The 16,066-nt window shown below is 55.9% G+C and overlaps 3 protein-coding genes across 3 annotated transcripts; all 3 read right to left on the reverse strand.

Moving 5' to 3' along the window:
• Positions 1 to 371: 371 nt before the first annotated feature.
• LOC117003503 (protocadherin gamma-B5-like) lies at positions 372 to 2,990 on the reverse strand. Its single transcript, XM_033073471.1, has one exon. It carries the CDS (start codon positions 2,838 to 2,840, stop codon positions 372 to 374), a length of 2,469 nt encoding a protein of 822 aa, XP_032929362.1. The 5' UTR covers positions 2,841 to 2,990.
• LOC117003505 (protocadherin gamma-A2-like) lies at positions 2,973 to 9,885 on the reverse strand. The gene is made up of 2 exons (XM_033073474.1): positions 7,426 to 9,885; positions 2,973 to 3,170 (listed from the first exon to the last, which is right to left on the reverse strand). The coding sequence occupies exons 1-2, from the start codon at positions 9,883 to 9,885 to the stop codon at positions 2,973 to 2,975; spliced, it is 2,658 nt and encodes an 885-aa protein (XP_032929365.1).
• Positions 9,886 to 9,936: 51 nt separating this feature from the next.
• LOC117003506 (protocadherin gamma-B5-like) lies at positions 9,937 to 14,158 on the reverse strand. Its single transcript, XM_033073475.1, has 2 exons — positions 11,531 to 14,158; positions 9,937 to 10,203 (listed from the first exon to the last, which is right to left on the reverse strand). The coding sequence occupies exons 1-2, from the start codon at positions 13,991 to 13,993 to the stop codon at positions 9,937 to 9,939; spliced, it is 2,730 nt and encodes a 909-aa protein (XP_032929366.1). The 5' UTR covers positions 13,994 to 14,158.
• Positions 14,159 to 16,066: the final 1,908 nt, after the last annotated feature.

The raw sequence follows: 16,066 nt of genomic DNA on the forward strand, positions 1-16,066 counted from the left end.
TACGAAAACATTCACCTTTATATAGTTCAACTGAAGACAAATGAGACAAAAAGTCTCTGCAGAAGTCAAACCTATGACCAATGAGGTACCAAGTCTATTCACCTCTCCATGGAGACCGGATAGACGCTTCCTAATTTCCATCTACCACAGAGACAAGAAAGTTCAAATCACAGACACAAGTCACCGGGAAACATGGAAAAAGCACGGCTACAATCGCAAAATGAAAATCTACTCAAAGCAACTCAATTGAAGGGCTCACCAAGGAGAAATCAAAAATTTCCGTGGCTAACTGGAAAAACAGATGAGGAGTGCCCTGAGAAAACCAGGGCTAAAGGGTAAAACACCCGGAAAGCCGCAAATACAGAAGGAGCTCATGCTTTACAGACCTGCGGTGGACCGGGGTCATCGGGCACTTCACCCGCCAGGCCGCTGCTCTTCGAGCTCGGTTTGTCGCAGGAATCGGCGCCCAGAAGCTCCTCCGCCGACAGCACGGGCACCGGCGGCGGCGGCCAAGCGGCCTCGGGCACGGCGCGGGCCGGCGCCGCCACGCACAGGTTGTAGGAGTAGGGCAAGGTGCCCTCGCAGAAGTCGGCCGGGAAGGCGGCGCCGGCCACCGAGAAGCGCTGCGCGCCCAGGCAGCGCAGCACGGCGGGCGGCCCGGCCCGGCGCAGCCGCGCCAGCACGGCCAGCGCCACGCTCAGCACGAACAGCGCCGACAGCAGCGCCAGAGCCAGCACCAGGTAGAACTGCAGCTCGGCCGCCGCCGCCGCCGCCTCGGCGCCCGCCGCCCGCTCGCTCAGCTCCGGCAGCGCCTCCTGCAAGCTCTCGGCCAGCACCACGTGCAGCGTGGCCGTGGCCGACAGCGCCGGCTGCCCGTGGTCCTTCACCACGGCCACCAGCCGCTGCTTGGCCGCGTCCCGCTCGGACACGGCGCGCGCCGTGCGCACCTCGCCGCTGTGCAGCCCCACGCGGAACAGCGCCGGCTCCGACGCCTGCACCAGCTCGTACGACAGCCACGCGTTGCGCCCCGCGTCTGCGTCCACCGCCACCACCTTGGCCACCAGGTAGCCGGCCTCGGCCGAGCGCGGCACCACCTCGAACGGCGCCACTGCCCCAGCCTCTCCCGGCGCCGCCACCGCCGCCGGCCACAGCACCCGCGGCGCGTTGTCGTTGCGGTCCAGCACGAAGACGCGCACCGTGGCCGTGGAGCTGCGCGCCGGCGCGCCGCCGTCCTGCGCCCGCACCTCCACCGAGAACTCGCGGCACTGCTCGTAGTCCAAGGAGCGCTGCGCGTACAGCGCGCCGCTCCGCGCCTCCACCGACACCAGCGGCGCCGCGCCCGCCGCGCCCGCGCTGCCGCCCGCCAGCCAGTAGCTCACGCGCCCGTTGGCGCCCGCGTCCGCGTCCCGCGCCTGCACGCGCAGCAACAGCGCGCCCGCCGCGTTGTTCTCCGCCACGTACGCGCTGTACGCCGCCTCCTCGAACACCGGCGCGTTGTCGTTCACGTCCGACACCTCCAGCACCAGCTCCGTGCTGCTCGACAGTGCCGGCCTGCCCCGGTCCCGGGCCACCACCGTCACGCGGTGCTCGGACGCCTGCTCGCGGTCCAGCGCGCTCGCCGTCACCACCTTGTACGAGCCGCCCGGCGACGCCACGATCGACAGCGGCGCCTCGCCCGACAGCTCGCACGACACCTGACCGTTCTCGCCCGAGTCCCGGTCCCGCACTTTCAGCAGGGCCACCACGGTACTGACCGGCGCGTCCTCGGGCACGGGACTCGACACGGATAGAATCGTAATTTCGGGTGCATTGTCGTTCTCGTCCGTGATGTCGATCTGCACTTCGCAGTGACTGGTAAGCCCACCACCGTCTCTCCCCTCCAGGCGGAAGATGTATTTACTCTGTCCCTCGTAATCGAGGGGACTCGCGGTCCTGACTTCGCCACTCTCACTATCAATAGTGAAAAACGTGCGGACGCTTTCTGGGACGTTGGCAAAGGAGTAGGAGACCTGCCCGTTGGAGCCTGCATCCGCATCTGTGGCCCGCACCTGCAGCACGAGGGACCTCACCGGCAGATTCTCCGCCACCCGCGTCTCGTAGAGGCTTTTGCTAAAAACTGGCGAGTTGTCATTTAAGTCCATCACATTGATGAGAACCTGGATAGTCCCAGACCTTGAGGGCTCCCCACTGTCTTCTGCTGTCAGCACAAGATCAAAGGAACTCTGTTTCTCCCGGTCCAAGGCTCTCTCAAGTACTAATTCCGGCTGCTTGGTGCCCCCCGAGCTCTCCTTCATGGCCAAAGTGAAGGACGGGTTGCCTGTGAGCCGATAAATCAGAAGGGAGTTGCTTCCCACGTCCATATCTCGAGCCATATCCAGGGGAAAACGAGCACCGGGAACTGTCCATTCACCAATCTCGAGGTTAAGAACAGCCTTGCTGAAGACTGGGGAGTTGTCATTCACGTCCTCGATGGCCACTTCGACGTGGAAAATGTTCAGCGGGTTCTGCACCAGCACCTCGAAGCTGACAGAACACGTCGCCGAAGCGCCGCACATCTCCTCCCGGTCCAGCCTCTCGTTCACGTACAGGTTCCCGTTCTCCTCATTCACCGTGAAGTATTCCTTCTCCTCGCTCAGCCGCAGCTTGCGCGCCGGCAGCTCGTCCGCGCTCAGCCCCAGGTCCCGCGCCAGCGGCCCCACGAGCGAGCCTCTGCCCAGCTCCTCGGCGATGGTGTAGCGGACCCGCTCGGCCGCCGCCCGCCACCACACGCACAGCAGCACCGCGCCCAGCAGCGCTCGCCCGCCGCCCGGCCCCAGCCTCTGCCGCCGCCTCACCGCCATTCTCTGCCGCCGACACAGCTCGCCGCGCTCCTGCCTCCTGCCGCTACCCTGCTTCCCTTTCAGCCACTGTCGCCGAGAATAAAAGAGACCGCTGAAAGTCAGCGAGGTCGGCGAGCCGCCTCTCTCCGCCTCTCACCGCCTCTTTCCGCCGCCGCTGCTGCTGGCGGTGCCGCTGCCGCTCTGGCCGGCGCCGGGCGAGCGAGCAGCCTGCGGGCGCAGGACGCTGCGGCGGCGGCGGCTCCAGCGCCGCTCGGCGGCGGCCAACAGCGACACCCGGAGGCGCCGCCGCGACACTGCAGCCGCCGCATGGCCGCGCTCAAGGGGGCCCGGCTTTGGGCGGGGCTCAGAGCCAGAACCGGCTCAAGGGGTTCTCCACGACTGCAAACAACAAAGGCAGAAGCTCTTGATTAATTCGACTCCAAGGCGTTTCTATCGGAGATGTGCAGTCTGATGCTTTTAAGGCATTCCTTTAAGTCACAGTCAAGAGTCACAAGCAAATCTGAATGGCAGGGGAGGGAAGAACTGAATTCATCTGCTCTTCACATAATCACTGCAGACCTACAGCAACAATAAACGATAATATAGGGAAGACTTACAAAGCTTCCTCGTACTTTGTCACATGTCTTGAATTGTCCTTTTATTATCTGGGATGAATAAATTTGAGACATAGATAAGCCTAAAGCAATGCAATCAACCCCTATGTCAACGCAGCAGAATAACCTTTAGTCCTTTGTTTCTGACTTATTAAACTTTTTTTCATCTGCATGAACGTGTTCTTCTCTAGCCTCACACACAGAGCTCCCCAGCCTTCTTTTTCTCCAACACCATGCGACCTGAAAGTTCTGCTTGTATCTCCTCATTGGACACATTTACCATGAGATGATAATGCACTACAGGAACACACAGAAGAGAGGTGCATTTGCTCAGCACCATTATAACAAGGAACTGAAGGATTCCAAAGCACACAAATGATAAACAACCATACTAAAGATCAGCGCTCATCCAATGGAGAATGGCTCATTAAACCATTGGCTTAATGGGAATCTACTCCCTCTCTTCATCACATGCTCTTTTCCACAAAGATGCAATGGCTACTCAAGCCGTATTTCCATCTATTTCTTCCAACAGCAACAGAACACAGAGTCACTCTCATATCTCCTGCCTTCCACTCCCGCTGGAACGAGAGCAAGAGATAATAACCCACTGAACTACGCTGAAAAAAGGTTGTTGATAATAGTAAATATATCCGCATACAAAGTAAGTGAAGGAAAAAGAAAACAGAAAAAATACCTGCAGAAAAACCCAGAACTTGAAGCAGACAAGCCAAGGAAGCATTAGAACAAGTTGTCACAGATGCTCACAGTGAAGTCTTCTAGCCCATGAGTTCAGGCCTTAAAATTCATCCCAGAGAACACCTGGAAGACACTGAGGTCTCAAGCTGTAAGGGAGGCCCTAAAGATTTACTCTGGAGAATAGGATAGGGGGCTCATTTGAAGAATTACTCCTCTGCTCAGCAACATTTTTATCTGCTTAGCCTTCTGAACTTACACCATTATTAAACCATCATTTCAAACAATTGCTCATCGGCCTCTTTCTCAAGATAAATCAATGGTCTGAAAAAGCACACCAGATTCTCTTAGTACTTCTGCTTCCTAGTCTTCCTATTCCCCACACACTCAATTCTTCCCAGGTGGATCCAAAAGGATTTCCTGAAAAACCACAGTGTTTCAAATTTAAATATACTGACCAGAATTGTGAAAAGGAGTTGCAACATTCCTGGAAACAAAGCCCTCAGTGAAAGAGGAATTACAACCATGAAGAAACTCAACATCACAATGTTGCATGGAGGTACAGATGGATAATGGAGTTTCACACAGGATTAATTAGCTGTTCCTAGACAAGAACTGTGGTTCTACATGAACAGTTACTGTGAGAACTGTTATTGTCGGAGAACTGTCATTGTCTTTCATGACAGAGAAACCAGGATCAGAACAGAACAGAAATCGCACTGGCTGTGGCACCAAGCTTGAAATCAGACCATTTCTCAGCCAAACCCACGCCGATTCACCAACTTTCCTGACACAAAATTTAGTTCTCACCCAGCTCACTCAGCTTTCACAGACTGTAGTTTCACCATCACTGTATACCAAAAGTGTGGTTATATGTTGGCCAAAGAGAAAAAAAAACCTTCATATATTATGACGTGCTATTTCTTCAATGAAATATTCAGTCAGGCTGGGTGGGGCTCTGAGCAACCTGGTCTGGTGAAAGATGGCCCTGCCCATGGCAGAGCAATTGAAATGAGATGATCTTTAAGGCCCTTTTCAACACAAACCATTCTATGATTCTGTGTTGCTATAATTCTATGACTACATGTACAGCTTCAAGGTATGGATGAGAGACTCTCTCCCTACTGGATAATGACATGTTTTGGAGATTGCAGGATTGCCAGGAAATAGGAGAAACAACTTCACTCAATGACAAAAAAACAGGCAAAGAAGCAAATGAACAACCCAACCAAAACGAAACCTCAAAAAAAAAAAAAAAACTTAATCAAACCAGTCAAGAATGGGAAAACACCAGAAGAATATCAATTATGGCCTCACACTGCAGATTGTGCTGACTATGGTGTACACACAACTCAGCACACTCGATTGTAACTGATACACAGGAGGCCTCACACAGGAGCTCACTACACAGACCCCACACAGTCATTGCCTTGCACAGTAATATAAAGAACAAGCTTGGAACCACAGATGTGGGCCTTGTCTGACTACTGGCACAGACACAATTCATTCATTCATTCAGAGCTGTATAACAGTGATCACCAGCACAGGCCCTGCCTCTGCATAGACAGACTTCTTCTCTCTGTCCAAACATAACAGGAAAGAAAATTTTGCATACAGACATTATTAAAAGAAAAGCTGTGTGTAAAGATTCTCAGATCCCAAGCATCGCAACTACTATTATTCTGTTCCTCCCCACTATTTGAACAAGTGCAAAATCTTTCATAAATTATTACCAGCTCTGTCCAAGATCCAGCCATCCAAGCCTCAGTTCAAAGGCAACATCCCCATTCTTCAGCACATGGACTCCTCAAAAGATGTGTGACTGCCACTCTTGACACAAAAGAATATGGAACCCAAACTAGGACGTTTGAGTCCAAACCACACAATTTAAATCATGAAACCTCTCCTAATTAATCTTCACAAGGCCAGCAATAGCCCCGAGGATCAACAAAACACATGCCACATCTCCACCACTACCTCCTCACACACCACACCCCCAACACTCCCCACAAACCCTTGCAGCTCACATAGGAAGAAAAACATCTCATTGCTTCATACTAAAGGTAGGAACTGGACAGGGAATGGAGGAAAACATTTTCCTGGGGCTGTCAGCAGACATTCACACGCAGCTCACAGGACTCACATTTCCAAACCTTCACATCATCCCTGGTATTCTTTCACCCATAGATCCTAAGTACTTGTGACAGTGGAGGCCCAGTTCCCCAGACCATTTTTCATCCCACCACCAATTCCACACAGATATTTTTACATCTCTGTACATTGGAAGCTACATTTGACTGCTCACTGAAATTCTCTGAAGGGAATTCATAGGTCTGAAAAGAACAGCTGAGCAGTCTTCCAAGAGAGACTGAGTCAGGGAATATTTGTAGTGGGGGAATTAAGACAAATTTATATTTCCCTCTGCATCTTTAATCTCTCCCATCTCATCCAGGCAATTCTCTTCCCATGCTAAATATTTTATAGCCAAGGCTCATCCAGCTCTGTCTAAAAGAGCTCTTCATTAAAAAAAAATAAAAACAAAAAAACCACAAAAAAACCCACAAAAAACCAGAAAAATACAAAGCAGTTCTACTATTTCCTCCAGCATTTCCTCATGCACGTGCAGCCACTCACAGGCTTCCCAAAGAGGCGCAACTTCATGAGGATCCCTCATCTTCACAACAGGCAGACAGACATTATCAAGGACCACTTGGTCCTGGGTCAATCCTCTGCTGGGGAGAAAGATCAAAGCATTGAAGACACAAAGATTTTTCCTGCTGACCTCCACTATGTATCATGCAGAACGATAAATGCTGAGAAGAAGGTGGGGTCAAGTTCAACGCAAAGTCATCAGCATTTTGTTCGAAACACTCAACCTATTTAAGCACATGTGTGTTGGAAAGACACATGAGACTGATAAAATGGTGAATTCCTTAACAACGCAAAACATCAAATCAGAAGATCTCATACTAAAAGGAACACAGACTGTATACAGCATAGATGACATAGGGGAAGAATATCGGAGACATGATCAATACCCAAACTTCCCACCTAACGGAGAGCCTGCCAACAGCAGTTTTCTCACTCTTTCGTTCTTCAATAACTGCATGGCTGAGAACCGACCCCAGGATCAGAGAACGACAGCAAAGGTCAAAAGCCTTCAGAACGTCACCGAAGGAAACGTTACATTGCTTTTAAGCAAAATCTCCTATGCAAGCCAGAGAACACGGCGGGGAAAGGGTAGGGCAGTATCAGGAGAAGGAGTCGTGAAGAAAAATCGGGACCCAGGAACTCACCGAGGGAGCAGTGGGATCCACGGCAATGCCGCCGGCAGGGTCCTCGTCGCCGAGCAGCGGCGCGGGCTCGTCGGGCAGTGGCCGGGCCGGGAGGGTGTCGCAGCAGCTGGCGCTGGTCGAGAAGCGCAGCTGGCTCTTGCGCGAATCGGCCGTGAGCGACACGTCGTGCGAGTAGGACTGCAGGAAGGCGCGCACGCCGTCGATGCCCACGAACTGCGACACGGGCACGCCGCGCAAGGCGCCGCTGGCGGGCGGCAGCAGCTGCTGGCGGTGCCAGCGGCGCAGGCGCAGCGCCAGCAGCAGCAGCAGGAAGGCGAGGAAGAGGCAGGACACGGCGGCCACGGCCAGCACGAGCCAGCGCGTCAGGCTCCCGGCCGGCTCGCCCGGCGCCGCCGCCTCGTCGGCCGCGCTGCCCAGCTCGGCCAGCAGCTCGGCCACGCTCTCGGCCAGCACCACGCTCAGCGTGGCCGTGGCCGACAGCGCCGGCCGCCCGTGGTCCTTCACCACCACCACCAGGCTCTGCCGCGCCGCGTCGCGGGCCAGCGGCGAGCGCGCCGTGCGCACCTCGCCGCTGTGCAGCCCCACGCGGAACAGCCCCGGCTCCGTCGCCTTGGCCAGCTCGTACGACAGCCACGCGTTCTGGCCCGCGTCTGCGTCCACCGCCACCACCTTGGCCACCAGCGCGCCCGGCTCCGACCAGCGCGGCGCCAGCTCCACGCCCGACCACGCCCCGCCCGAGCCCGAGCCCAGCGCAGCCGCCGGCGCCGGGTACAGCACCTGCGGCGCGTTGTCGTTCTCGTCCACGATCTGCACCAGCACCGACACGTTGCTGCTCAGCGCCGGCGCGCCGCCGTCCTCCGCCAGCACCCACAGCCGCAGCTCGCGCACCTGCTCGTAGTCCAAGGAGCGCAGCGCGTACAGCGCGCCCGTCTCCGCCTGCACCGACACGTACGACGACAGCGGCGCGCCCCGCACCCGCCCCTCGCCCAGCCGGTACCGCACGCGCGCGTTCTGCCCCCAGTCCGCGTCCGTCGCGCGCACCGTCAGCACCAGCGCGCCCGCCGCGTTGTTCTCCGCCACACGCGCGCTGTAGCGCTCCTCCGCGAACACCGGTGCGTTGTCGTTCACGTCCAGCACCCGCAGACAAAGCACCGCGCTGCTCTGCAGCGACGGCGAGCCGCCGTCGGCCGCCCGCACCGTCACGTTGTACCCCGACACCTGCTCTCGGTCCAGCTCTCTCGCAGTTATTAGGCGATAGTAATCCTCATTGGACTTCTCCAGCCGGAATGGGACCTCCCTGTCGAGCGAGCAGCGCACCTCGCCATTTACTCCCGAGTCCCGGTCCTGGACGTGCAGCAGGGCCACGACAGTTCCCGACGGTGCATCCTCAGAGATCTCGGTCAGAGCCGACGACACTATGAGTTCGGGGACGTTGTCGTTGACATCCGTTACGGTAACCACAACTTTGGAAGTATCAGAAAGGCCTCCCCCATCATGTGCCTGCACCTCCAGTTCGTACGAATTCCCTTCCTCGTAGTCCAGGCTGCGTATCAGGGAGATTACACCCGTGTCGCCGTGCAACTCGAAAATCTGCGATGCTTTCCCTGTAATTTTCTGAATCGAATATTTCACCTGTCCGTACAACCCTTCGTCTGCGTCCACGGCCGTGACGGTGACGAGAGTGGAGCCCACGGGCACGTCCTCGGGCACACTCACCGTGTGCTCCGCCTGGGTGAACACGGGAGCGTTGTCGTTCGCATCCAGCACCGTCACGCGGATCCGAGCCGTGCCCGTCCGTGCCGGATCGCCGCCGTCACTCGCCCTCAGCACCAGCTCGTGAAACGCCGCCTCCTCCCGGTCCAGTGCCTTGGCCAGCACCAGCTCGGGACGCTGATCGCCACCGGGGCCCGTCTGCATGGCCAGCGAGAAGTGCTCGTCACCGCTCAGCTCGTAGCTCTGCAGGGAGTTCCGGCCCGAGTCCGGGTCTTCGGCCTGTGCCAGGGTGAACCGAGACCCTGGGGCTGTAGTCTCGCTCATTTTCAATTCTTTTTCTGCCTCTCGGAAGCTCGGGGCGTTGTCATTAATATCCGTGATTTCCACCTGAATTCCGTAAACCTGCATCTGTCCCTCCACTATCAGCTCACAGCGCAGCACACATTGCTGCACACGATCGCACAGCTGCTCTCTGTCGATCCTCTCCGCCGTCACTAAATGTCCCGTCTTCCCATGCAGAGAGAAATACTGCGTCCTACCTTTGTCCAAGATGTGAACACCGTGGTCTCGGAGCGCCGGCAGCTGCAGGCCCAGGTCCTTGGCCACGTCGCCCACGAACGAGCCCTTGGGCATCTCCTCGGGCACCGAGTAGCGCAGCTGCCCCCACGCCGCCTCCCACGCCGCCAGCAGGACGGCCCAGAGCAGAGCTCGCTGCCGCCGGCCCCAGCGCCTCCCTGCCGAGCACATCCCCGCCGCGGCGCCGCCGGCACTGCAACTCCGACTATCCAACCCCCACTCTCACTCAATTCTCTCAGCTTCTGCACCCTGTTCAGCCGCCGGTTCCTCCGCCAGGCTGCTGCAGAATGGATCGGCACCACGGGGACGATCGGGCCGCAGGGTCGGATAGGGAGCGATAAAGCGAGCGAGCCGTTCCGCAGCGGGCGGGGCTGCAGCTCTACGAGCTTCCTCTCTCTCCTCTCGGTCAACAGCGGCGCCCGCAGCCTCCTTTCGGCACTGCAGCACCGAGCGCTGCCCGCCCTGCCTTGCTACGTCCAGGGGACAAGCCTTACGAGAGAAATTGCATGACTCCTGAAGTCAGGAATCTAATTTTACAGGATTGAATTACACGTACAAATAAAGATGCACCTAAATCTCTAAAAGGAAAGTTTAAGGCTCCAAATCTAAATTTAATATCACTTCGTAAGATAAACCTTGTGTTTCTTTATTTAGACAGATTTACATTTAATCAAATCATTCTAGGTCTTCTTTTTTCTTAAATCAATGCGTAAAGCTTTGATGATCGTAAGTAAACTATTCACCTAATTACTTATTAATCGCGATGGTACGATAAGTTTCCAATAAAAGAATCACAGCTCCTTAGAACTAAAGTACAGCTGCACTCTCGAAACTGTGCTGACCACCAATCAATGTACAAATGAGCTTGATTCCGGTGCATAAATCGTCGTCTGCCCAATCTCCCTGATATGTGATCCCTTCGTATCTGAGTTGTCCATCCGAGCAAACAGAGTAGGCAAAATTTGCTGTTCTCCATATACCCGAGATCTCTCAACGCACCAAACACTCATTGTAATGAAAATAGAAAAAAATTCTCTGAAGCGCAGATCATTGAACACTCTCACCAGTTTATGAAATAAAGATCATGAAGGGCGAAACAGAGCGAACTGCCAGCATGAAGGCCGCCATCTAGTCCCACTACTGTATTACCCCACAAAATGGGAAGCAATCTCTTTGTTCTCTAAGTATGGAGAACCGAACTTTCCACATTCGTTTCCTTTCTCAATCTAACACGGACAAAAAAAAGTTTAATTAACAGGTTTGCCTGAATCAATTCACAAGTTCCAAGCACACCCTTTCTGAACAAATCAGTCAGGAAGGATAAAAGCGCCAACACCAAGAATCAGTGCCCTCTCTTTTTTCCCTCGACTCCGTCAGGCATAATCAGCCATTGTCCCTCCACAGAATACGCATCTGCTTTCAATATTGCAAACACACTCTAAGGTATACACTCAATTGTTGAAAAGAAAAACTCTCTGCTCAATAAGAATTTTCAACCAAGGAGGGACCAAGTCCATCCAGCCCTACATGTAGGCGGGACAGTCCCCTCATTACTTCAATCCACCACGGACACAGAAAAGTCAAACTCTGAAACACAAGACCCCGGGAAACTTAGAAAAGCAGGGCTACTACCTCAAAGAGGAGTTACATTCAAAGCGTCTCATCAGAATCAGTTACGATGGCGAAATTAAAAATTGCCGAGGCTAAGTGGAGACACAGATGAGAACACGAAGTGACACCAACCAGAGATAACAGGGGCTGAAGGGACAACCTTCCGCAAGGACGCAGAAATAGAAGGAGCTCAAGCTTTACAAACCTGCGAAGCGTCGGGGTCGCCGGGGTGCTCTCCCTCAACGGCACTATTACTCAGGTTCGTCTTCTCGCAGGAATCGGCGCCCAGAAGCTCCTCCGCCGACAGCACGGGCACCGGCGGCGGCGGCCAAGCGGCCTCGGGCACGGCGCGGGCCGACGCCGCCACGCACAGGTTGTAGGAGTAGGGCAAGGTGCCCTCGCAGAAGTCGGCCGGGAAGGCGGCGCCGGCCACCGAGAAGCGCTGCGCGCCCAGGCAGCGCAGCACGGCGGGCGGCCCGGCCCGGCGCAGCCGCGCCAGCACGGCCAGCGCCACGCTCAGCACGAACAGCGCCGACAGCAGCGCCAGCGCCAGCACCAGGTAGAACTGCAGCTCGGCCGCCGCCGCTGCCTCGGCGCCCGCCGCCCGCTCGCTCAGCTCCGGCAGCGCCTCCTGCAAGCTCTCGGCCAGCACCACGTGCAGCGTGGCCGTGGCCGACAGCGCCGGCTGCCCGTGGTCCTTCACCACGGCCACCAGCCGCTGCTTGGCCGCGTCCCGCTCGGACACGGCGCGCGCCGTGCGCACCTCGCCGCTGTGCAGCCCCACGCGGAACAGCGCCGGCTCCGACGCCTGCACCAGCTCGTACGACAGCCACGCGTTGCGCCCCGCGTCCGCGTCCACCGCCACCACCTTGGCCACCAGGTAGCCGGCCTCGGCCGAGCGCGGCACCACCTCGAACGGCGCCACTGCCGCAGCCTCTGCCGGCGCCGCCACCGCCGCCGGCCACAGCACCCGCGGCGCGTTGTCGTTGCGGTCCAGCACGAAGATGCGCACCGTGGCCGTGGAGCTGCGCGCCGGCGCGCCGCCGTCCTGCGCCCGCACCTCCACCGAGAACTCGCGGCACTGCTCGTAGTCCAAGGAGCGCTGCGCGTACAGCGCGCCGCTCCGCGCCTCCACCGACACCAGCGGCGCCGCGCCCGCCGCGCCCGCGCTGCCGCCCGCCAGCCAGTAGCTCACGCGCCCGTTGGCGCCCGCGTCCGCGTCCCGCGCCTGCACGCGCAGCAACAGCGCGCCCGCCGCGTTGTTCTCCGCCACGTACGCGCTGTACGCCGCCTCCTCGAACACCGGCGCGTTGTCGTTCACGTCCGACACCTCCAGCACCAGCTCCGTGCTGCTCGACAGTGCCGGCCTGCCCCGGTCCCGGGCCACCACCGTCACGCGGTGCTCGGACGCCTGCTCGCGGTCCAGCGCGCTCGCCGTCACCACCTTGTACGAGCCGCCCGGCGACGCCACGATCGACAGCGGCGCCTCGCCCGACAGCTCGCACGACACCTGACCATTCTCGCCCGAGTCCGGGTCGTTCACATTCAACAGGGCCACCACAGTGCCCATCGGCGCGTCCTCGGGCACGGGGTTTGACAGGGATAAAATTGTGATCTCGGGCGCGTTGTCATTCTCGTCCATGATGTCTATCTGCACTTCGCAGTGATCGGTGAGCCCGCCGCCGTCTGTAGCCTCTAAGCCAAAAATGTATTTATTTTCCTCCTCGAAATCGAGTGCAATTACAGTCCTGATCTCGCCATTCTCGCTGTCGACAGCGAACAACGAATGGACTCCATCTGGGACATTGCCGAAGGAGTAGGAGACTCGCCCGTTGGCACCCGCGTCGGCATCTGTGGCCCGCACCTGCAGCACCAAGGACCCTGCAGGAAGATTCTCCGCGACTCGCGCTTCGTAGACGCCTTTATTGAACACGGGTGGGTTGTCATTTGCATCCGTCACGTTGATGAGAACCTGGACAGTCCCGGTCCTCGCGGGGTCCCCGCCGTCCACTGCTGTCAGCACCAACTCAAAGGAGCTCTGCTTCTCTCGGTCCAAGGTTCTCTCTAGCACTAATTCCGGCTGCTTTTTTCCACCTGGCTTTTCTTTCATGGAGAGTGAAAATGACGGGTCGCTGGTGAGTTTGTAAGACAGTAGCGAATTCCTTCCTATGTCGGTATCTCGAGCCATCTCCAGGGGAAAACGAGCACCGGGAAGCGTCCACTCTCCAATGTCGAGGTCCAGAACAGCCTTGCTGAAGACTGGGGAATTGTCGTTCACGTCTTCGATCGCCACCTCGACGTGGAAAATGTTCAGCGGGTTGTGCACCAAAGCCTCGAAGCTGATCGAGCAGGTCGCCGAAGACCCGCACATCTCCTCCCGGTCCACCCTCTCGTTCACGTACAGGTTCCCGTTCTCCTCATTCACCGTGAAGTAGTTCAGCTGCTTCTTGCCGGCAGACGCCACCTGCAGCTTGCGCGCCGGCAGCTCGTCCGCGCTCAGCCCCAGGTCCCGCGCCAGTGGCCCCACGAGCGAGCCTCTGCCCAGCTCCTCGGCGATGGTGTAGCGGACCCGCTCGGCCGCCGCCCGCCACCACACGCACAGCAGCACCGCGCCCAGCAGCGCTCGCCCGCCGCCCTGCCCCAGCCTCTGCCGCCGCCTCACCGCCATTCTCTGCCGCCGCCACAGCTCGCCGCGCTCCTGCCTCCTGCCGCTGCCTTGCCTCCCTTCCAGCAGCTCTCGCCGGCAAGAAAAGAGACCGCTGAAAGCCAGCAAGGTCGGCTCGCCGCCTCTCACCGCCTCTTTCCGCCGCCTCTCGCTGCTGCTGGCGGTGCCGCTGCCGCTCTGGCCGGCGCCGGGCGAGCGAGCAGCCTGCGGGCGCAGGACGCTGCGGCGGCGGCGGCTCCAGCGCCGCTCGGCGGCGGCCAACAGCGACACCCGGAGGCGCCGCCGCGACACTGCAGCCGCCGCATGGCCGCGCTCAAGGGGGCCCGGCTTTGGGCGGGGCTCAGAGCCAGAACCGGCTCAGGGGGCTCTCCCCGACCACAAACAGCAAGGGCCCTGGCTTAATTCGACTCCAAGGCGTTTCTGTCTAAGATATGCAGTAAGATGCTTTTCGGTCAGTCTTTTGAGTCACATTGAACAACCACAAATATTCACAGCAGGGTAGTGGAGAATGGAATTCAGCTGCTCTTCATAAAATCACTGCACATCTACAGCAGCAATAAACGATAATAAAGGCAAGACTTCAAGAGTTTTCTCGCCCTTTATCCCATGTCTTGAATTGTCCTTTTACTATCTAGGTTGAATTAATTTGATATATATATCAGCCTAAAGCCATGCAATCAGCCCCAACTTAGCAGAATAACATTTACGCTTTTTTAATTTTTTTTCTGACTCATTAAATTTAATTCATCTGCATTACCGAATTCTTCTCCAGCGTCACACACAGAGCTCCCCAGTCTTCTTTTTCTCCTACGCCAAGCAACTGGAAAGTTTTACTAGTGTCTCCTCAGTGGTCACATTTATCATGAGATGATAATGCACTACAGACACATCGAGAAGGGAGATGCATTTCCTTGCCACCATTGTAACAAGGAACTGAAGGATTCTAAAGCACACAAATTTTAAAGAACCATATTAAAGATGAGGAGTCATCCAACAGAGAATAGCTCATCAAATCATCGGTTTAATGGGAATCTCCTCCCTCTATTTATCACACGCTCTTATCCACGAAGAAGTACTGTCTACTAAAGTCGTATTTACATCTATTTCTCCAGCAACAGAACACAAAGTCACTCCAATATGTCCTGCCTTCCACTCCCACTGGAACAAGAGACAATAATACAACACAAAGACCTGAAAAATGATAGGTAGTTGATAATAGTAAATATGCTCACATGCAGAGGAAGTGGCAGAAAAAGAAAACAGAAAAAATACCTGCAGGAAACCCAAAACATGCATCACACAAGGCAAGGAAGCATTAGAACAAGTTGTCAGAGATGCTCACAGTGAAATCTTCTAGCCCATGAGCTGAGGCCTTAAAATTCATCCCTGAGAACACCTGGAAGTCACTAAAGTCTCAAGATGCAAAGGAGGCCTTAAGACTTACACCTGAAAATGAAATAGGGGGTCTCATTTGAAGAATTACTCCTCTCCTCAGCAACTGTTTCTAATGCATGGCCTGCTCACCACTCAACCTGCACAATTATGAAACCGTCTTTTTCTAATCGACCTATTTCTGAAGTTAAATCTTCTGATAAATTACACAAGATTCTCGGCTTCTGCTTCCTATTCTTCTCATTCCCCACACAAACAAAAAAAAAAAAATAGCAAACAAAATACCCAACCCAAACCAAAGAAAATCTCCAAAAAACGTTATTCAACCCCACAAAGACTGGGAAAACATCAGAAGAGTATCAATCATGGCCTCATTTCAGATTGTGCCAACTGCAGTGTACAAACAGCACAGGAAACTCGATTGTAACTGATACACAGGAGGCCTCACACAGAAGCTCACTACACAGACCCCACACAGTCATTGCCTTGCACAGTAAGATAAAGAAAAAGCTTGGAACCACAGCTGTGGGCCTCATCTAACTACTGGCACAAACAGACAAAATTCATTCATTCATTCAGAGCTGTATCACAGTGAACTCCAGCACTGGCCCTCCCTCTGCATACACAGACTTCTTCTCTCTGTCCAAACATAACAGGAAAGCAAATTTTGCATACAGACATCAT

This window comes from Catharus ustulatus, chromosome 15 (genome assembly GCF_009819885.2).
Source record: "Catharus ustulatus isolate bCatUst1 chromosome 15, bCatUst1.pri.v2, whole genome shotgun sequence".
In the NCBI taxonomy this organism is placed as follows: Eukaryota; Metazoa; Chordata; class Aves; order Passeriformes; family Turdidae; genus Catharus; species Catharus ustulatus.